The sequence below is a fragment of the Rhea pennata genome, chromosome 3 (assembly GCF_028389875.1).
Source record: "Rhea pennata isolate bPtePen1 chromosome 3, bPtePen1.pri, whole genome shotgun sequence".
Taxonomy (NCBI): Eukaryota; Metazoa; Chordata; class Aves; order Rheiformes; family Rheidae; genus Rhea; species Rhea pennata.
The window spans coordinates 44,376,858-44,400,945 of NC_084665.1; the positions used below are offsets into that span (position 1 = coordinate 44,376,858).

A 24,088-nucleotide genomic window follows, 5' to 3' on the forward strand; every position below is an offset into this window, starting at 1 on the left:
TACACAAAGAATTTATGTAGAACTGTAAAATAGCTATAACCTACCAAAAGACAAGTTACCTTCTTACAGTCTCAATATCACTGGGAGACATGTGGATGCTGCTGCATGCTTGACTGGATGTTGCATGCAGACTCGTCCAACGAAGGCTCCTTCAGCTGAATAGCAAGGAGTATTTGGCACCAGTACTGACTTTTTCTGCACTGATAAAGACTTTGCAAAGTCAAATGGCAAGAGTCCAGAGCAACCTGCAGCCTCAAGTCAGCAGCAGATACCCCTGTGCAAAGGGACAGTGCCTAAGCATGGATTTCACAGGAGGAAAGGAGTTGAGCGTGGAGTTCCCAAAATATCCAACAGAACAATGCTAGGAAGTTGCCGACATCCAAATAGTAAAGGAGGCAGGTATGGCCACATATCTCAGCCAAGCGTCCTCACTCAAGAGCAAGAAAATTCCAGGAATTAGCAGCAAAGTATCAGAAACTGAAGAGATTGAAAGGAACTGGGAGAACGGGAGAGAAGGATGGCTCATACTCTGAAAGTGTCACTCTGTGGATCCACACATACGTATTTAAATGATGCCCCAACCTTTTCTGTAGAGGACAGGAGGCTTAAAATGATTAAATGTTTCTATAGTAATGGCAATGTAAAACCTATTAACTGCATTATTAATATGCAACTTTTTAATCTGTTCCAGCCCAATGCTGATGGAGACCAGTATTTATCTAAAAAGAGCAATGGAAATGCAGTCCTACAATTTGACTAGAACTAGTCACTTGAACTGGAAAGCACCATGGGTAAGTGTTCTCCAAGATCCCTCATTCCCCATGATAATATCAGTTTCTTTTTAATTTTTTTTCACATCGAAGTCAGCTTCAGATGAATGATGAGAGCTTAGCTCTAACACTAGGCAACAGCCAGCTTGGAAACAATGGTTAAGCTCCTTCACTTTTGACCCAGTATAGTCACTGACAGCTTCTAGATAGCTAACAGAATTTCCTGATGACTAAACATGAAGATTCAGATTATTTCACCAGAGGTACCTAAATAATCAATGGAAATAATGAGGCATTTTGGACAGTAATTCAACCCACCTAAAATCTGAGTCATTCTTTGATGACAGCCCCCCTTCTTTTGGTTACACAGGGAATTTAGGATAGCTGTGGTTTTAAATCAGGCATTTCAGTTTTGTTGGATGAATGCTGGCCAAATTGCCCAGAAAACCCGGAGCAGTGGTGAAACCAGAATGCGTAAAAAGAGGCCGAGTCACTGCAGAGCTTGTGAAGTTAGCTTGGAACAGTGCTAGGAGGCTTGAGTGCTGAGGAGACAAGATTAGTCAGGCAAACTAAGTAATTCACACTTGGAATAGCAATGTTAGGAAATTATGTCTCCAGCAGCATCAGAGAAGTTGAAAATGCCACAAGCAGAAATGACTGCAAAGTCACAGAGTATGAGCCACAGAGCTTTATATCTTCTTCTTCCTTATAAAAATACCCATTCTAAAAAATATCCTTACCAAAAAAAGAAAAATTATTTTCCAAACAAACAGCATCCAGGTGCTGTGGTCTTAAATATTTTATGAAAAAATGAAAAAATCTAATGGGACCTTTCTGTGATTAACGTGCTCTTTGGCTGCCATTTTAGTGGCTGGCACCAAACCTATAGTGTCTCCTTCCTTAGAATTTAAAATGCAAAGTAAATTGATTCACTGACATGTAGCATCATAGTAATATATTCCTTCACACTTCTCAAACCAAACAGAAACACTTAAATTCAAAACAGCCTAAAACAATTTCTCCCTTTGTTTCACTGTAGCCTATTCTATGTTACACTGGAACATCAAACTGGAAGAGGAACCCACTGAGGCATTACAGACGCTGTACAGCATTCTAGTCTTTACACTTCATTTTCTAATCACTATTTAGTAATGCTATTTATATTTATGGTACTCCATATAATATTGTTACTGTAAAATAAGCATAAAACTAAAACTATAGGTATTCCCTTTGGAGAGCTGTGTGATTGATGACCGTACTGATATCTCCTCTAAGGTAATAATAGCCATTCAGACAAAAAGAAAAAAAAAGAAAAAAGTCTTTCATTGACATGAAGAGCCCTTAATCTCCCAATAATGCCAAGTCAACAAAAAAGAGAGTTTAGCTAAACTTCAGTTTCCCAAAGGATGTTTTGCTTTAAACATTACAGTACAGTGTGAAATCACGCTTTATATAAAAATAATATTAAAATTTGAACCTGAATAAATCAACTGGCTAATAAAAATCAAGAGCATGTCTCATTCAGTTTAGAGCACAGAGGTATTTTACAACTTGTATTAAAAAGACTGAAAACCTTGGTAATGGTGACAAACATTTACACCAGTACGATGCTAAATGATCTTGAGTTTGACTATATCAGTCTGTGGGAGGGCAGCAAAAACAACTATATAATTAGAAGCATGTCAGACTGACCTCATGATTAATATTTCCAAAACTACATTTATGTTTACTTCCTCTGTAATGAGAAGCAGTGAAAAGCAGATGCAGTAGTGAAAATAAATCCACAATAAATAAGAATATTGATCATCTGCTTCCAGCCATTTATGTAAAACAAACATTTATATTTATGGCTGAGGCAGTACTTCCATTATAAACTCCCATTTTCAAGCACTTACAGCAATTTGGAAAAAAAAATGCCCAAGAGGATAAAATTAATTGATTTCTCCCCTAGCGTAGAGATGATTTCTCTTCCTCCCCACTTCCCCCACTCCTCCTGTGAAAGAGACAGAAGAAAATAATAAAAATCCTCCTGATTGTTTTAGAGCTAAATAAGTGGAGGAGGAAGGCATTTTTCATGGGTTAAGGACTGTAGAGAAGCTTTTTCTGTTGCCATACGATACAAGGAATGTGAATCATCCTTGTCACTTGAGGAAGAAACTCACAGATAAAGACAGACAGCCAAGTGGGAGGAAGAGATGGATCAGCAGAGGAGTCATGCTGAGAAAGTTCTTCTGACATCATTAAACTCAGCCCTTAAAATAACACTGCTTATCTAGCCCAGAATTCCTCCCTCTTGAACAGTGACAATGAAGCAAGCAAGACTAAACCATAGAACAGCAAATTATTTGGGGACATAAAACAATCATTTTAGAAGATGAATTGGGAACAGAGACCAATAAATAAAAGCAAAATTAGAAAATGGATAATCAACACATCTTGGCCAAATCATAGCCAGCTATTCTAAATGTCAGTTCTGCAAAGTGCTTGGAGGTTCACCAACTGCTTTCTCATAGTCTTTAAAAAAAGGATGCTGAGAAGCAGAGTTTCTGCAGAGCCAGGAGCACGCTTACTGACCCGAGGCGGTGAAGTGCCCGTGTTACCCCACACAAAGGTTCCCCATTCACTCCTACTAAGTCACCCTACAATTATAACAGTGTTCTCACTACAGAAGAAACTGAGTGTTGTCTCCATTTTACAAAATGCCCAAATGTTTTATTGGAACATTCGTTATTTAAGCATTGTCTCAAGATTGCCTATGTACCAAATGGTGTTGCATTCTCACCAAAGGGGTGAGGATTAATTGAGAATTTCAGTTTCAGGATGGCCTAGTGTAAAAACAGAAGTAACAAAAAATAAGGAGGCAATAAATGGAGAAAACAAAGTTTTAAAACTATAAAAGAATCCAAAGTTATCTGTTAAAAACTCTTAAAATACATATGTTAGCAGTGGTTGAGGAAGCTTTACGTTGCTTTAGAAAACCAATGAAGAATTGTCTTAAAATACTGCAATAGAGTTCTCTGCTACTGTTAAAAGTTCACTTTTTGGTTTTATGGAGTCCCTCTCTCCATAGACGAGGGTGCCTACTGTGGTCTTCCATGGTCTAAATAAAACTGTAACCTCAACCCAAGCCAAAGACACTGGTTTCTAAATCTCAATTTCTACAAAATTCAGAACGTGCAATTTAATGAAGGAAAGTTTAATGCTGATGTTAAAAATAAAGAAAAATAATAAATTAAGTGAAAGAGCAAGAATTCATACAAAGTATAATACTAAATGTTTAACTTGCTTACCTTCATCATAAATTTCTGTAGAGCCATGAGAGGGAGGGAAAAAGAGAAAATGTGAAATGAATATTTGCTTTCAGGTGCTTAAAAATTAGATTTGTTTTCCCTGTAAGAGTGAGTGGGATACAGAGAACTACAAACTACACTTAAAAGGAGCATTTATCATTGCAATTAGCAGATAATTATAGTATGCGCTAGAAAGCAAAACAGCTGCTCAGAACAATGCTTCATCATTTATTTATGCAATAATTTTCTCAGGTTTATTACACCACATTAAATACTTACTATAATATAAAGGTAAGACACAGTACAGGTAAAACAGCTACCATGTCTGATCAGCTATAACAATTTGCTCTACAGATAGTTTATAAGTTCAATACAAGTTAAAGCCTTGTATTCGAAGTGCAATGCTACAGAGCAACACCAATACTGTAGTAAGTTCCCACATGAAAATGCAAAAGAAATTAAGAAAATGGAAAATGAAACTAATATTTCATGCAGTGATTAAAAAAACTTCAGTGCCATGCGACTGGTATTAGGGAATTATGGAAATCTTAGGAAAGTTAATTTTCAGAGAGCTCCTTAAAATCAAAAGGAGAGCTATATATTGTGTTACAAACAGTAAATTGGGGGGGTTTTGTGAGAGTTCTATGGCCACCTGGCCACCTTTTGACCTCATCAGTTCTTGTTTTAATATCTCAAAATCTGAAGCTTGGGACTGAACTTTGGCAGCAAATCCCTGTCCCACCTCCTAACTGAAGAGCTTCCAAGTAAGACCAAGTGCTTTCACTTCATACGTGCTTTTAAAAGAGAAGCTATCCAGCAGTCAAGAAAATAGTACATATTCTGAAAGACGTCTATCTTGTTCTAGATTTTAAAAAAAAAAGTTATGACCTAATGATATCAAAATGTCCAAAGAATTATCTCCTGGAAAGCCTTCTAGGTTTATTTGATAGTTAGATATTTGGAAATAAATTGAGCAGAACTGAACATCAGGCACCCTTGCCACCTCTCTTCCATAAAATGATTATTTAAATTATATGTATAGATTAGCAGTATGATCATTTTGGTATTATCATACATCACGTTTCTTATAACTTCAACAGTTTGCTTCTACTGGGTGGCTCCAGTAACTAACCAGAAGTCTTTGTGGAGCTGTCCACAGTAGTGTGGAAATTCATTAATATGGAAGCCAGCACATTACGTGATTAATTCAAATTAACGTAACCTTTCCCAGACTTGTCAACACTGAATTTCATTTGCCAATACGTTGTTTATCAAGGAGAGTAAATTAATAAAAAACCTCAGCTTCTTCTAGCTGTCATTCACCTATAATTTTTATTCTACTCGAGAACTGTACAACCTCACTGCTTATTCATTTTACGAGTATATTAAACGCCAGTCCTCCTGCAGAACCTTCTGGTTCTCTTTTATTTTAATGGCTGGTTTGCATAGTTAGCTAGCTTCAAATTAATGCAAGTACATTATCTTTTCCCCTGATTACTAAAATGACCCAGCAGCTTCTTGTGCTGGATTTTTTTGGAAGGTCAGATTTACCGATTGATTCTTCTCTATTGATATATTAAATGAACTGTAGCAAATGAGAGAGGGAGACAATTTTCATTTGTCTGTCATATTGTGTTCTTTGGAGCTCCTGCACAATTTTGAAGAAGATTACGTGTCCTTCCTAGAGACAGCAAGCGCCGTGGACAGGCCCCTGAGGCTAGAAGCAGCAAGAGGGGACAGCAAGGGAAGGCAACGCTGCACATCCCTGGGCACCTGTCCTTCTATCTGCCTCTTCAAAAACTACCAGGAGAAGGAGCACCCAAAAAGCCTACTGTTAAAACACTTTCTGTTCACACTACGGTGAAACCTCAGGCTAAGGACTCGGCTGCTGCTACCTGCAAGTCTGTCATTCCCCTCCACAAGAGACTTTCTAAATGTTTTCAGATCATATCCCTCCTTAGCTACAGGAGGATGCTCACTTCCCCAAAGTTAACTTTCAGGTTTGGAAAAAATACATAAATATATTTTTTACCCCTAAAACAAAACAATAGAAATAACGCACCTCAGGCAAGCAAGCAGACTGCTGCACAAGACACTTCGCCAGCCTGGCCTCCGCAGAGAGAACAACTTTCTATTTCTTTGCATTTGCTCTCTATGCCTCAGAGCAGGCTCCTGGACTAAGATTAGCAATTCAAAACATGTATCTGAAAATTAAATACACTTATAACTTGAAATTTCATAATTTTATTCCAACACTCAGGTTGTTCTTGAAAGCTATTGTTTACTGATTGATACCAAAGTGTTAAAGTGATACAAAATGCAGATTGATATGGCCACTAAGCACAAGTGTATTATTAATAACTACTCACAGATAAAAGTGAGATAAGAAAAGATCAAATTACGATGACATTCTTCTCCATTACACACAAAGCCCCTAGTCCATCCATGGGAGCAGCAGTGCTGACAGCAGAATTTGGCCAAGTGTATTTATGAAATGCCACGTTCTACACATGCTAACAAACCATATAGATGTATGCAACAACTAATGTAAAAATACCCCAAAAATCAGCTCAGTTTTAGAGTTATTAAGAATAAAGACTTATCTGCCTTGTGTATATTTCGCTGTTGTGCAGGCTTATTTTACAATCAATGAAGAGACACAGGCATTTCTAAAGTGCGATCTATCTGATTTACTAAGCTGACAATTACTTTAGGATAGTACAAATTACACACCAGAAGTATCTGATTCTCTGCCTTGATTGTATTAGGAGTCTAAACAATTTGCTAACTCTGCATTGTCTACAGTGGAAATGCCTAAACCACCTCCATTACCTGAAGAGTTCATCAGTTATTAACTAAGTACAAAACACCAAGATTACTTTAGACACTGAAATTCAAGAACACACTGCAGGCTCTCTGTTGAACACTTAAAAGCAAGGAGCAAGGTGATACTTGGACTTCTGATGTATTTCTGGACTAAAAATAAAAGTCTCCGTAAAATCCTATCCTGCTGAAATCAATGCAAGTTTAATGACTAACTGCATTAAAGACAGCACTTCACCTCTAGGATTCACTTCTCCAAGTATCAGAATGTGCTATAAGCTTTAAATGCACCTATTTCTCTAGCATCCTATTTTTCCAAAAGTTATCCTGAGAGATAGGATTGATATTTAAATATAACTGACAATTGGATAATCATATTCCACTGATATGAAGCACATACTACCCATCATTGCATCCATGGAAGTTTCCTTTGAGGACACTAAGAATGTGCTGTCAACACAAGAACTTACAGCTGTTTGGCGCTATAATATCATTTGACTCCCTGGGGAGCATTTTGGTAGCACTATTATGGTTATTCAAATATGTAACTTTTATCCTCATTCTTCCTTAATTTTGGGGCTCTCTGGCTGGACAGAAAGGTAAACTAATATTACTTTATTTGGAATTTGTGACAGTAAAGTTGCCAGGATTATCTTTTCCAAAAGCCTTTTAATTTAGAGGTTAGCTCTTGACATATTGCTGTAGAAATCTGCTTACATCGAAACATAGTCTTTAATCTAACCTAATAACAACATTAATATGGAAAAAAGTGAACTGAAAAGCAGACAGCTTTCTGCAGTCCACAGTAATTAGTATTGATACATGGACAACAGTTCGAAAATTTCAGATCTATAATATGGACTGAAGGAGAAACACCAAAGGAATCACAGAAAATAATTAGGAATCATGTTATTCTATGAAAATAAGTTTCAGTCAGATCTCCACAGAGATTCCATCTGGAAAGAAGTGTATTTAGAAAATGCTTGTACTACTTTGTCTTGATGATATGGATTAGACTTGGGCTTCAAAAAACATCTGCTATGTTATACAACAAATTACGGATGGAAGTGCAGATATAATTGAAACTATAGCAGCAGGTTGGCATTTAAAGAGTAAGTCCATATATCACACATTTCAATATGATTGCTCATTTTAACTTTCATACAGTGCTCTCTCCCCCCCATTCTAAATTTTCCCATAAGACCCATATGAGGATAACAGAGTGACTCTTGGTAATACTGCTGATATTACTGTCTGTATCAAGTAATCTGAAATGCTCGCTGTCATATCTACAATTTGAATGAAAATTCTTTAGGGTTGGATATAAATATTTGTGTGCATCAGGCATACTTCACCATAGTAATATGATAAAAACTAATCTAAATTTAAGTAAGCGAACCTACTGTGAACAAAAAATGTTCAAGTCCTTAGATGAATCACTTAAGGATTGAAAAAAGCACACTAGTTATAAAGCAAGAATATGCAATGAGTTATTTTAAATGGTATTGAAGACATACTGCAGCCATCATTTCCCCTGATGAAGCTTTGTTTTGCTGCTCACTCAAAACTCTGCGATAACCCAAACTTGCTTCCTCTAGTCAGAATCTCACTATATTCATGAGGTTCAAACCGTCCTCAAAGATAGCATTTATTCTCTTTTTCTCAACCCACTGTCAAGAGCATTTGTAATGAAGGCAATTACTCTGAAAAGTGTCTGGAGGGTGTTCTCTCCTCCCCCTCTGCAAGTTTCTCATTTCCCCAAAAAATTGAAAAATAGTTTTCCTATTGGCATTAAACTGAGCTAACAGAAACATAATTATTTGAGGGAAAGAAAAAGATTAACTATTACTTTCAGCAGATGAGTTTCATCTGTGTCTTTAAACATTATAGACAATCCTAAAATGTGATAGTTAACAGTTTTGCTATTTGTCAGTGTAAGGTGAAACTCCTGCCCCTCAGCATTTTAAATTTAAGAAAAATATAGTTGGTTTCCTCTGTAAAATTTTAAGAGGGGAAAGCTCTTCAAAGTAATCTGTCCTAAAAACAATTATTCGTGATGGTCTAGAGCCAAAATTTCAAAAATACTTCAGCATCCAACAGCTCACATGGAGACAACTTTGTAAAAAGGCCAGGTTTTTGAAACCATAGAGGTGATGCTAGAAAGTTCCCATTCCCAAGAGCAAATTCTGTCACAGTGCCAAATGTTTCTTATTAAAGTCAAGCTACAACATTCAGGTGCGTTTATGAGAAATCCTTTAAAACTCAAGCCCTGAAAGCACATAGCACCCATCTTTCAGAATCTGCGCACTTCTTTAATATTACAAACCAACACCAAACCATGGGACACCTGCCAGAAAGAAAGGATGTGAGGATTCACAGCAACAAAGATATTTTAAAATTATTTCACTAAATTCATAATCATATTAAAAGAGGAAAAATGGAAGGCAGGATGAGAGGAATCCTTTCACTATGCATTATTTAATTTCAGATTGTTTCATTACTGGTATTTTTACTGTAAATAATGTATACTCAGTGTCTTATAACTTTCATTTGAATCAAATGTCATCTTTCTCCCTTGGTAGTTTCATTAAAAGCAGTTTTCAAATATGAAATGGCCAGAGAGATAAAGGTAAGCTTTACTTCATTTAATTTTTATGTTCCGTGAGATGTTCTCAGTGCATCAGAAAGCAATGACAGGAATTAGTATACAGCAGAAACATAGGTCAAAACCCAGAAAAAGCACTTAAACTTCTGCTTAGTCTATCTTCTTTGAGCACTGGAACAGGTTGCCCAGAGAGGTTGTGGCATTTCTTTCTCTGGAGAGATTCAAGGCCCGCCTGGATGCACCCCTGTCTAACCTGCTCTAGGTGACCCTGCTGAGCAGGGAGGTTGGACTAGATGATCTCCAGAGGTCCCTTCCAACCTGACTGATTCTATGATTCTAGGCCGAGTCAGTAAGCCTTTTCCAAAGCTTGAAGAAATCAATAGAAGATACACTGACATAATGATTTATATTTGCACTTCCATTCAAACCTGAGTCCAAATCCTCAGATGCATGATTTGATAAGCTTTGAAGAGCCACACAAAAATTGAGGGCTTGTAAAAAGTATCCAACAGCTGACGGACAAGAAGGAGCTCCTTTCCCAGCTGCTGCTCCAGTCTGATTAGGCGTGTGCAAATCCACTCTTGTGGGAAGTCAAGCAAGCTAGCTCAGTAACTGTGCTTTTCAGATGCAACTTGGTGTTTTGTATGTTCCTTTAAGGCATTTTGGATCCTCGGTCCTCATTTAACTCCTCTAGCAACAGTCCGGAATTACAGAGGGGGGCTGGGAGCTGCTTTACAGGGCCAACTGGGGTTCATGCTTGACACCAAGCCAGCCCCCGACTCCCTCCCCGCCAGCTGAGAAGCCGTGCGGATGACCGAACGCCACTTCCGTGCGGCCTTTAGCTGATCTAACTCAGCAGGAATCATTCCAACCTGGCTTTCATGAGACTTGTCTCATTTTAAAATGGCTTCAGGGCCAACTCTGGTGAAGCAATCTTTCCAAAGCATAAGATGATAACGTTATTAAAGAACGATTAAGCAGCCTGAGGTACAATTTTATTGAAATTTCCAAATTAAAAAGGCAAACCTGACTTTGATTTGAGTAAATAATACTGTATTTTCTAAGAACACACTCTTTGATTAGTCAAAAGACAGGCCTTATCAGGTGTAAACAAATACACTTCTGGCTTTTTCTTTTATTCTTCATGAAGTATCAGGCCAGATGCCTGCATACTACTGCACCTCCTTTTTTTTTTTTTTTTTTTTTTTTTTTTTTTTTTTTGCTATAGTGTTTGTTTTGTTTTCGCTTTTTTTCTGTTAATAACAGAGAAACAACAGTGAGTTTGTACAAGGCTGACAATCATTAATCTTGCAATCAAGAAATAAAAAGCACAGAACTTGAAACCAACCTCTCTCATGTGTATTTAAAGACTTGGAGAAAAATTGATCATCATGGTTTAAATAACATTCCAAATCAATCCATATAAACAACTCACCAATTGTCAAAATGTCAAATTCACAGAATATGAATAATAAAGCTGTCATATTGATACAATTACTTAAAATTGTACACTTACAATTTTACCAATTTTGTAACACTTACCTACAGTTACTAATTAATGAATTATTATGAAATACAATGAGGATTTCATAGATATTAATCATATAATATAAATAATTGAGGATACCTGAGTAGAAAGGGTGTTGAAAAGTGAAAGGTACTACTTAAACTATTTATCTACAGGAGTCTCGACCAATTTTTAGTGACTTGAGTCACTATTATATTCTTAATCACATACTAAATTTCCATAAAGTCTACCTGAAATAAAGTGAGACCAGTGCTCTATGTTATTCATCATATACCAAAGAATGTCATAGTTGATTTCTGAATACATATAGATCAAATTAAATATCAAGGAAATCAAGGAGGTCTTTATGACCCAAATTTTCAGAGAAGCTAACATTTTTCACATGAATAAACAATAATACAACACTTTTATGACCACTAACGTATACATATACTGATGGTAGTACCACATTAGAGAAAAACATATGCAAATATGTCATATAGGGGAGTTACATATATACATCACAAAAATACTCAGCTGAGTTCCCAATACAGACTACTGCATAAAGAAAAGGATAGCGTGGTACACACAGACACATTAGGAAAGGCCTTACCAATTTTGTGTGGCTTAAACATATTCAGTAGAAATTGATGTGCTTTGAATTTCTAATTGCTTAGATCTATGAATGATTTTTTTTTATTCTGTAGCAGCTGTTCTCCATCATTAAGTATATACACTATTTGCAGCCAGATTAGATGAAGCATCACACATTGTTTATTGGTATTAATTATCTTATTGCCATGCATTTCGGGATTACAATGTCTAGCTGGAAAAGACAGGGAGGGTTACAGAATGGAGTTACAATATTAGACAGCAAGGCTCAAAACTAACAGGCAGTCATCATAACTGTGTATTATGCGATTCTAAGATCAAATTACAAGAGGTAAGTCATAGAAGCGCAAAATTTGGTGTGACATAATTCAGGAATGACCGGATCCTAGAAGATAATGTATTTGCCTCTCTTTTTGAGCCATGCAAGTTGAAGGATCATGAACACAGAGGGAATAAAAACAGACAAATTAGACTCAGTGGCAACACAGAACATTCAGGATCAGGTGAATAAAAGACAGAATCACATACCCATTTTTCCACATCAACTAGCTGTAGAAAGAAAAAGCAAGAAATCAGTAAATCTCCTTCTTTTAATACAGCAGTTCAGAGTATATTTTGAAGTTAACACATTTTAGGAAAACTATCCTACAGGACTGAGAAGAAGCCATTCTCCTGGCATCTCCTCTTTAAAAAGTCAATATCTCACTTTTTCTCATTTTATGAGAAACACTTCAAATTCTGGAAGCCCAAAAACGTCCATCTAAATATCAACATAAACAAACAACAAATGAAGACTAATGCTGAATTAATTCCAAATTCTGTACCAACCTGTCAAGAAGTACAGTACACAGTTGCACAGAAAACATTTCTCTACTCTCTCTTGAGTAAAGCTCTGTTACAAGTGAATGTTTTTCACTTGAAAAGGTTTAGTGGCTGCTGTTCAAGGCTTGTCATTTTACTGAATGCTAGAAGTATGAAATCTAAAATTAGGGGATAGCTGCCAAATCCAGATCCTACCACCTGCAGTATGAGAGAATACCCTGCATAAGAACAGAGGAGAACAGAACTCCAAAATGTAATTCCTTTTCCCTGGGTAAATGATAAAGAACCAGCCCAAAAGCTTAAGGTTCTGTATTAGCAACATTGTTTCAAGGTTCATTAGGGAAACAGAGTTTAAATTAGTCTCTCTAAAAAGTCTTTGCACAATCCTATGCTCTCAGGGAGGATAAAAAAGCATCTATGTGAACATATTTCAGTCACTAAAAAAGTTAGTATGGCACCAGCTAATAAAAAGTTATTTGGCACCAACATTACCCCATCTGACACAGATTTGTCTTTAAGCTCAGCACTGAAAACACTGCAGCTTATCAAGCTTTCTGTGTTTTTTTCCTGCAGGTATACAGTGATGTTTTATTAGGTGATGCCAAATAAAAGCTTAGTAAGAACTTCACAAGATAGTTTAGTGCAAACCATGAGCGATTTTCAAAAACAGTAGTGCCTGGATTCCAGCTTACTTGCAAAAATCTTGCAATAAAAGGCCACATTCAAATACTCAGGTTTCATCTGTTAAAACCATTTTATTCAAACTAAATTTTCTCTCTTATTCTTATATATTCATTTCTATTAAATAAGTTTTGTGTTTTCAGAACTACTACATCTACCTTGCTGCTAGTACATAATGGTTAGAAAACAGCATCTGACCTACCCAGCAGTTAACAATATAAATTTGTAAGCATTTGTTTAACTGATCAAGTCCTATCTGTCTTCAGAAATTTGGACTACATTTGGATTTAGCAGAGAAATTCCGTGATTTACATCTGATTTTCTATATAAACTTTACTGTGAGGTTTGTCACCAACTGCTACTAGAGAAATTCTTTCTAAAAAAGCATCTAGTGTTTTAAAATAAATGCAACGTAAGAATGAAAAGACGTAAAAAGATGGAAATACGTTAGGAAAGCAGATAATGGTTTGAAGTCAAAGAGAAACAACACAACTTTGATGGCTTACAAAAAGAAGCAAGAAATAACCAAGTTTGGATCATGCGCAAGTCTTTCATTTATTACCCTGATTTTGCTAAAATTGTTTATGTACTAATAACGAAGCACCAACAGGTTGACTCTACGTTGATGCTAAAAAGATCTCATGTAATTCATTCTTTATTGCCTCGCTTTGAGAAGTTACCTTGCTATTCCAAAATTCAAGTGAACCAGGCAGCCAGAACTGGTTTGGGAAAGTATCCCCTCAACGTGTATCATCACATTATCAATCATTTTGCAATTGCTGAGCTGTCTATCTGGTTGAATTTATTTTAAAGGACAGTAGCTGGTTTCATGAGTCAAGTAAGCCAAATTTTTTATAATTACACAGCAAATCTGTATTTATATAACCATCTTTAAACAGACATGTCAACAGGCTTTTGCGTGAGCCACAGGCTCACAATCATCTATTTTAAAAAGCACAGCAAATTCTGCCTTGTGACAATAAATCCAAATCTTTGGAATTCAATAACTGTTCCTTCTGAATCATCTTCTTTCCTGATCTCTAAGCTCACATCACTTGAAATAAGAAAATTTTTAGGTAAGTTTATACAATTTTTTCTCTTTTGCTTTATATCAAAAGATTATTTTTATAGTATTTCCTCCAGTAGAGGAAGCAGAATCCATGCTTAAAACACATATCTCCCAAATGCAGTATGCTACTTAAAAATATTCCTTCTACACATATCTGGGTATTCAGAGAACTTTCCCAAAAGATAAGAAAATGACACTGGCTAAAATTATGTATTAAAGTTTATTGGGTTTTTGCCATTTGACAGTTCTAAATACAGGAAATGACTATCTTGCTATGAGAACATCAGAGTTACCAAAAGACTGAAGAACATAATGTCTCTAGGATTTATTTAGTGATTGAGGGCTATTTATACTGCAGTAATCACACTTTTTATAGAAAGCTACCAACTTCAAAATAAAAGATTTCACTGCCAATTGTTACCCATTAGACATCAACACAACTACCTAATGGGTAGCAAATACGACACCTCATAAGCCAGAGAGCAGTGCCTTATGGATATTATAGTGCTATGGGGGCCATCTATATGTATGCCTAAGGAATACAGAGAGTGTTAGGGGGTGCAAAACACTCTTAGATTCAAGGAAAAGTTCAAAAATAGCATTTAGAATTACAGCATAATTTCACTTTTTGAACCAGATGAGAACATGACACTATAGTGTCATGTTCTTAATACTTTCCTTAAAATTTCATATAACTGCACAAAGAAGTCCTCCATGAAAAACTCATGGCTGTGATTTAATCATCTACTGTAATTTTAAACCAGAAACTTCAGAGAGTGATCTGCACTTGCTGGCTCCTCTTCAGAGGCTTGCAAAAGCTACAGTCTTTTGAGCCAAGGGCTCATTTCAGATGCATTTAATCCCAGATGGAAGACTGATATTCCAACATCTTCTTCTGGGAGCTCTAGCTATCCAGTGCCACACTAACTAGGCATAAGAGCCAATTAAAGCAGTAGGACTGCAGTTCTGTTACCCTCTTCTGTATTGTCTCAAAGAGCCATGAACAAGATAGAGAGATACAAAGAGAAGACAAAACCGAGGCCTTGCCACGATCATGAGAGGTCACTCACATGCTTACTTGTTAAATCTTGACAGAGGACTGCACTGACTATCCACTAATACAGCAATACTAATTACTAGGGCATGAAGCTGAAAAGTGATCAACTTAAAGCTGAGAAAGCACCCTACCATTCTTAACTCTATCTTATATGATCTGTTTTCTTTCAATCCCCTTGAACAGCATACAAAAAACAGGGAACTTTATTCCACACAGACTATGAGAATTTTTCTCAGCTGGGTATGGCTAATCGCACACTCTACAATTATTCATGAAAACTGCAACAGATGCACTGTCATGATCCACAGATGAGACCGTAACCTGAAATCTCAATGAAGCAACACATTCCAGCTGCTGCATGTTGTATTCTCCTCCATGCTTACACTCATTTTCTGAACTGAAACAAGGAAACCTTATTGGGGGAGGAGGGGGAAGCCTCCAGATTTCTTTTTTTTTTTTCATTCCTCAGCTGAGGAAACTGATACTATACAGCAAAACTCCTGTCTAAAACTTTCTAATTAATGAAATAAGAAAGATGACAATAACTAGAATTGAATTTTAAAACAACAAAGCATATATGTCTGCAAGACAAAAACTCCTCCATAGATTCTAAGTAAAACTGACTTTTTTGTGTTATTACCCTTGATTATCTTTGTAAGCACCTCCACTTCCTGCCTTCAAGATTCACCAAGGTAACTGATGATGTAACTTTTCTCCTAGCCTAGGATCGTCTTCCCCTGTATAAGACTTCTCAGGAGCTGTACTTTTGTGTCTCCTTGGTTTAGTTCCTTCTCTGTACGCAATCTTCATCAACAAAAATAACTGAGAAGAGATAAATGAACTTCCCTTTCCCACAAAGTCAGGTTTTATTGCATCTCTTATCATGAAAAGAGCACTTGGTGCTCATTAGAGATACAGTGGTCATGGTAAGGCTACAAAAAGGCCTGCCATCTACCTCAAAAATAGGAAACTTATCAGGAGTTGATCAAAATGTTTGCCTTTGTGGTATACTTTCTCATACAAATGTTCCAAACAGGACACACTCAAAAGAAGGCACTGTGTTGCAGGCCAGAAATACTAACTTGTTACAGTTCTGTGTTAGGAACAGATGATGATTTTATTCCTGTTCTTTCCTTTCCCTGAAGTTTTTGAAATCCAGAATGCAAAAACACTGTTTTCTTGAGTACTTTTACTTGATCAAAGCACAGCTGATCAAAGCCAAGTCTTGTTTTTTTTGCGCCATACTCGAAATGGCCTGATGCTATATAAGATATAAATATCTGATGCTAAATAAAGTGCACTGAGGAGATAATGACAGTATTTATTTTTAATCTGCAAAAGTTTTACACTCTTTTTTTCCTAAGAAGACTCATGTTTTTAAGCACACTAAACTACTAAACTACCTCATCTTTTCATAAAGCTTTCCACTGTAACTGGTTTGTCTACATGCATGATACAAAGACCCACGCTGCATGAAATGCTTCGATCTCCACTTATTTCTCTCCTTTCTTTCCAGGAAGGAGTACTGAGGACATGTATATCCAAAGTTGAGAAGGGCTACCTTGACAATAAGGACACACGAATAAAGACGCTTGGCAATAAGGACATTGGTTACTGAACCTCATAGCTGTTGCTCGTCATGACACACTGCTGTCTGATGAAGCCCTATCCAGAGAATACCTGAAGAAATCATTACTGCAATGCCTTGTTACGTCAGTGAGTTAGCCTGGCACCAGCAGACAACCTTTAAGTTAATGAACAGACTCATAACCATAGAAATACAACTCTATGATGAGGACATATTGTTCCAAAACTAAACTAAAAAATAATCAACTAAAAAATAATTCTTGCCTTATGGCACCTATAGTTTGTTGAAAGAGGAAACATATTCTGATCAGTCCTAGGAAACAAGAAGAGCCAACACCTCTGGTTCATTTATGCCCTTGTAAGATGCGTGGGTGAAGCCAGGAAACAACAAAACATTTACAGCCATAACATTTATGATAAATACTATCAGCTTTTTAATAACTAGACTACTGTACTGTAAATCAGAGAGCTTAAATTTTCAGGAGCCTATTTAACTTCCAGTCATAAGATTTTTAAGGAAGCAGCTTGATAAATTTGGCTTATTCATTAACACTAAGAACACTTTAAAGAAATAAGGGCGCTTACCTTTTTCCATTTTCATGAGGGATAAAATTACTTCTCCCCTCCTCTTCAGGCTGAGGAAACAAAAAGCTGCCAGCTTTCTGTATCATCTTGCTGCTTACTAACATCAAGTAATCAATGAAGCCAGAGATCCACAGGTGGAGATGGGTAGATGATCTGAATACTCCAAAATCCATCAGCTACAGCTACATTCCCAGTCCCAGTCTGCCTCCATCCCTTCCCTGTGGCACAAACCTATCTAGCTCTATGCAGGAAACACGCAGTTTTTCCTCATCTCTTAACCTACATGCACAATACTCCAGCCTGCAATGGCTCCTTCAGACAAGGCCTTTTGCATCAGAGAAAGAAGGCTGTATTTTTTCCCCATGAGCAAATGCTACTCCTCATATAATATCAGACAATAGTTTGCTGGTCAGTGGCATGGAAAACAGGTTTTATTAACACAAGGCACCAGGAGAAGTGATTAATTGGCCATGACTGGATGATTAGATGGGAGTTAATAAGCTTGTGATGCAATTTAGCTGGAAGTCTGCCTTAACTGATGGGTATCCACAGAAAACAGCTTCCTGAAAAATGAAGTTGTCAAGTGTTAGAGTGGAGGGTGTGAAATTAAAATTCTTCACGTTAAAGAAACAGTTTAGTTTAAAATGCATGCATAATGTGTGCAATCTAATGTTTACATTCTGTTAATGAGGTCTGGCATGGATTTACAAATGCACAAATCTGAAACCTCTTAGCATTAATAGTAGTATTCTACCACTTTATAACTGAGACTTTTTACTACAAGTTAATGAACATAATAGTTTTATGACTATTTTCACATTTTTTCCAGGAATGAGTTCATTCAGTCTTTATTTCTCTGCTTTTCCAAATATAATGGTATCCAGGTCTGACACAAAGGAAACTGTGACATCTAAAGCAGAACAAGGACATTCTGGAACTGATGTTACTAATATAGAAAAGCAAACTTAAACTTTAGATGTCAGTTACTAGCCAATATACTGATCATTCATTCAATAACAGTGATCAGTCAACGGTGTATGAAAATGATCAGTCTCACAGCTCTAGAGGAGTATGGATCAAAGCAAAAACAACAGCATAAATGAAGGAAACAGAAGAAATTACAAAACAAAATTAAATGAAAATAGAAAAAAGTGAATTCCATGCAAAAGAAACAGATATGTATCTTTCACGGCTGTGCCCTCTAATTTGTGTCATTTTAGTGTCAGATTTGTATTATAAAGATAAGCAGTATATACTAAAAACCTGCTAAACTATGCATAGGGGCAACAGTAGCTGTATAAAACCAAGTTGTAGGACAAACCGAACTTTTAGCTAAGTGTTTAAACACTGAAAGACTTCTAGAAAATGAATGTGGTCTATCACTCCTTTTAATCATCACCCTCTTGGCCTCATTTTCAGAAAGCTCCTTCCAAGGAAAAAATCCACTCAGAATTAAGGAGGAAAAGGGCTGAAAGTCCCCTTCATTAAATCCAGTTAAATCTATAGGAAGAGAATATTATGAACCAAAAATTCGTAACTGCTTCAAATACGTTAAGAAGAAATATCAGAGAAGGCACTTGAGAAATGTTTCCTACTGCACAGTACTCAAAACGCTGGCTGTATTTGCAGCCTCAGACTCCTCAGGAGGCTTGAATCCCATGTTACGTGTGAAGCCTCTGAACACTTTCCTAACTACAAAATATTTCCAAGTGGAATGTGGTAGAAGACATTCTGAACAAGAAAATCAATGTTAAGGGGGGAAAAAATCAGAAATGCTTTCCTAAATATTTTAGCACATAATGGAGAATTTTTCTGTTTCACCGATAAAATGATTCTAGCAAAAATGATCACCTTTTTACCGTGAATAGCACCAAGTCAGTTTATTACATTAATCCCTTGCTTGACCTATTAAATATACCAAAAGGATCATCTGATAAGCTGTTATTTTGTCTGCTGTTTTCAGGATTTTTCTGGCTTGGTATAAATCACCTACGAAAATGACTGGGATTTTGCTGGGAAAAAAATGGTAAATAATGGATTTCAAGGAGAAATCGGAGAAAGGCTGAAGATTGCATACTACTGAAATGCAGCAAGTCTCTATTTTAATAGTTGCTTCCACACAAAGGTCCCAATTCTCTAAAAATGTGCTATTTTCTATTTTACAGTTTCTTCCAATATTTGTTCAGGGATTCACAAATAACACTGGAGTTCCTTACTTCCTACGGTAAGAGCACATAAAATGCTCCCTATAGACTACTTTCTCAGTGGAGAAACACTATGGAATATCGGTGTAATATGAAGTCTGGATACAGAAAATGTCACCAAGTCAAATGAGTTTTAGTTAGACATATTTCAGACCATGACTGCTACCCAAATATTCAAAGAAAAGTGTTAGCACCCTGCAGGAAGCAATTATGATACTACCAATTTATAGGTCTTATACTCTACTGCTCTGAAACAGCAGGACTGTTTTTTCCATCAGCACTGAATTCTGCAAGGTTGACAACTGACATATTCCTCCCAGACTAACAAAAACAATGAGGACTTTTTCCTTGAACGTACAAAATTTGACTGAGACCACAGAACGTTCAGCATGTCTGAAGATCAAAATAAATTATTTGAAGAAGATAAAATATTCAACTATATAACACTTCAAAAAGATTTAGTGAACACTAAAGTAATTTGAGGACAAGGGTACTTCTGATCTGAACTGAATGATTCTCAGTTCAAAAATACTCAGATGCTACCAATTTTGATATCTGTGTAAAAAAACCTAAAATGCTTTTTGCACTTTTCAAGTATCCAAAACACTGCATTTACAAATCTAGAAGGAAAAAAAAAAAAAAAAAGTCCGTTCATTGTGGATTAATTCAATTTGCCTCATATTTGCCCTGGAAAACTTGAGGAGCAGAATTTTGAACACCATTCTTAGAACAATTAAAAGAGACTAAAGTCTCTCATCTGATGTAATTGACACAGTTCTAGGACTTAGAAAGCATGACCTTCTAACCATCCAAATCAAGAGCTGTCAGCTCCAATTTCAAACTGGACGTAGGAAGGACTCTGCTTTACACTCTGTGGGTTCGCTAGGGAAACGCAATCATGGTCTTTCCTCCAGCTAGAGGCTAAAGCCGGCTGCTTCAGGCATTCCTCTGAAGAGGAGCTGTAAACCCACTCACATGTCCTGTCTTTTCAATGAAGGCCTTATCTTTCTCGGAGTAATGCATCTAAAAAATAGTGTCATTTGTCAAAGAAGAGAGAATAAGAAACCTCCCCTGAAAGTCCTGGGAACAGCCACAGGATCTGTCAGTCTTCGGCAGCATACAGTTTGCACAAATGTACTCACTCTTTGGAAGAAGTCAACTGTTTATAAACTAGCACACCGACCCCACCTGAAAATGGAATTTAACTAAGGGAGAAGAAATGCCTTGTTAATTAAAATACTCTTCTCCTAAATGACCTACACATATTTTAAGTTATGTTAATTTACCACATTAAATAAATTTTCAAAAATTCTGTGCAAAACAGGATTTCCAGTTTTCTTCCTCTTTCCACTCTGTATGCAGTTATCTTCTGTGACTCATTCAAATTTCTTTTTTTACCTTGAAAAAATTTATTATTTAAATGGTGTGTATTTTTATCAACAGATTGTCCGCTACCAGCAGCTGCTTGAGCAGCGAAGCTGCGTGTGCCGTCGTAATTCAAGACACACTCCACACCACCAGGAATAGCTGAAGAAAAAACACACCGAAAGCAACAGCGTAGGACTTCACAACCTAAATGAACTAGGTCTAAAGCAGAGGGAGGCACCATTCACATTCAGCAAGTGTACAGAGAACCATTTCCAAGGAGATTCAAGAAAGAGAACCGAAGCCAGGAGCGTTAGCGCACTGCAACTCCTCGAGAGCGGCTGCTAACAGCTTTTCTTCCTCCCCTCTGCTGCCTTCAGCCTCGCAGGCCGGCAGATGGCCCGGACCTCGCGGCTCCTGATACCCCGGGCTCTGGCGCAGTCAGCGACCACTGGCTCTTTTTGCCCTGATCCCTTGCTACAGTCTGTCCTTTTCCATCTATTTCAGTTGGTGCGCCAAAAATCGTTTTTTTTTCTCTTTCTCTTTACAAATTCTCCTTCTGTTCACAGATGACATGCTGCCGAGGGTGTCAGGTTTTCCTTGACCGAGGCCGTGAGGTCCCTGCGTTCATTTAGAAGACGAGCACAGGCCAAAGCAAACGCACTTGCATTTGAATCACCTGATTCCCGAAAGGTGCTGCTCCGCTGGCCAACGGCAGGAAGCAGCCGCCACAGGACTATGCACTAAAATGGTAGAAATCTGCCAAATGGCCATGCGTCAGCAAATTGCCGACGGTGCGAATACGCTTACAGAGAAACTCAGGGTGGCCCAAAGACCACCTTGTTCCAGCGTCTCCTTCCATGTCCCACTTCCCGTGACTCTGGGAGCACCTCTGCCCGCCCTGACTCCTCCTGCTTTTGCTCAAGCGCTCCATGAAGGCGTCTGACTGAAGAAACCACAACTCAAAACCCACCCTAGCAGCTCTGATGAGAATGCAAAACTAAAACACAGGCTGCCCAGATTTTTCTGCTTTCAGAGACACTTCTGTTTGGAGTCTCTGTGGGACAACCAAGCCCAGCTAACTTAACTGTCCCGAGCATATCTGCCTTTGAAAAGAAGATATAATACCATCCTGTATCAGAGGATAATGACATAGCTAAATTTGTTAATATTTCTAAGTTAGTCTGATAACCTTAAAAGCAGATGCTAGAAAAGCTGTCAGGTGAAACAGAAAAAAAATGCATTTTCAGAAAACCCTGACACACTGCTGTACATGTTTTCCTAGAACTGCATGGAAATATCACGCAGCAAAAGAAATTTGAGAATTCAGCATCCAACTTCATTTCAAATTAAAAATCAAAATATTCAGAGAATCTGACCAAACATCTTCATATATTTTACCTGTTTAAATATCCATTTAGACATCAAGATCAAAAAAGCCTTACGAGAAATACCTCTCCCTCCCACTTACCATGCTGGTGGTATGCCTCTATAAACGCAGACCTTTATTTTCACTTGAAAACTAATTAGCGATAAACACACAGAACTCGGGGACAGTCAATACAGCAGACCCCCATTTTTGTTAGCCTAAATTAAAAAAAAAAAAAAAGAAAAAAAAGGAGAGAGCAAGAGAGAGGAGGAGGAGGAGGAGGAGGAGGGGAAACAGGCATGCTGCCACCTTCGAAGGGAAGGGCTGTGGCCAGACAGCCTGTAGGAGCTCAGCAGGAGCCTCTACTCCAGCTGAGATCCTGCAGACGCTCCGGAACAGAGCCCACTGGCTCAGGGGCCACCTAAGTAAATGAAGATAAAAATGGCAATTCTTTATGATGTAATGCCTGATAACCCCTAGATTTGGAATAGTACTGCACTCCAGCCGTACTTAAATATTTAAAATATACTGACATAACATGCCTGCTTTGCAGGCTTTGGGTTTTATCATCTGTATTAAAACAAAAAGTTAAACGACGCTCTTGTGCTACTTTCCAAAACAGAAAGTACATCTCCTCTGCAAAAGAGCAAAACACTAGAACAGCCATTAAGGAATAGCTGGACATCAAAAGAAATCATTTTCCTGATGACAAAAAATTGTTAAGTGTGAGACAACACATTCTCACTGGAGTTGTCACTTCTGCTAAGATATTGTAGATTCATTCAGTGATGTAGCCATCATGGGTTCAAATTTTGCACTGCCACAGGAAGGGGCAGATGTGTATGTGCAGATAAATCCTCATGCCTGTAGTACCTGTGCAGAACTGTTCAGCAATCATTGCCAAGATATCATGCAAATTTAATCACCATCTCTGACATACCACACAAGCAATATGGAGATGAGCTCTGATCCTTCCCAAACTCAACGCCCTCCCGTTTCCTATTCGGGACAGGAATCCAGTCTGTTCAGTCTCACCCCTAGCTCTCCCTCCTCTTTTTTTTCAAACGTTACACATATATTTGCCCTTCAAATGGGACCCTTCTCGGGGGCAGACTACTCATATCCAGACTTGAACAAGTGGACTCATGTATATACAACATCACTGTCATGAAAAGCACCCCAAGCTGCTGAACACTGCAAGAGAAGAGGAGCTGGAAAGCAAACCATGTTAAGAAAATCCTGAGGAGTGAATTTGGAGATTAGTTCTCTAAAATCACTACAGAAGGTTCAGAACTTCCTGGCAGCTCAGCACACGGAGCGCATTTCAGAGGAAGAATTTCCCCACAATCTTCCCACTGTGTTGAGACCCTACAGAGCTTCCTGACAGCACACTGTTTTCTTGGTACTCAGCACTGCAGACTCCATTAACATTTTCCACGATCCCAGCCTATATAGCACTGCTATGTAATCCCTACACTGAGAGCACATTGCACCAGCCATTTCAATGTCCTTTACATCAGTTATTATAAAAGACATCATGAGACAAAGGATCTATTTCTTAAATTTTTCAACCATCTAGCCAGATATTCCAGAAAACTATATCCTACAAGAAGCCAGGATAACAAAAATAAAAGTTTGAAGGATTCTTTAAATATTTTATGAAATGTTTACTTAGTGGTATAAACAATCTGTTCAAAAAACTGTATAATTATTATTTCAGTTTTCAATATAATTGTATAACT

At 37.4% G+C, this 24,088-nt stretch overlaps 1 protein-coding gene across 5 annotated transcripts in view; it reads right to left on the bottom strand.

Annotated features, from left to right (window-relative positions):
- The window catches only part of RYR2 (ryanodine receptor 2), a 444,114-nt gene that overhangs the window by 267,287 nt on the left and 152,739 nt on the right, over positions 1-24,088 (bottom strand). For 2 of the 5 annotated variants that reach the window (XM_062572152.1, XM_062572151.1), the window contains exons 4-5: positions 12,136-12,156; positions 4,061-4,075 (exon numbers count right to left, since the gene is read on the bottom strand). The exons of 2 other annotated variants lie outside the window; for them this stretch is intronic. In XM_062572152.1, the coding sequence (XP_062428136.1) occupies positions 4,061-4,075; positions 12,136-12,156 (36 nt within the window). The remainder of the gene's footprint in view (positions 1-4,060; positions 4,076-12,135; positions 12,157-24,088) is intronic. One more of the 5 variants, XM_062572153.1, reaches the window with a different exon arrangement.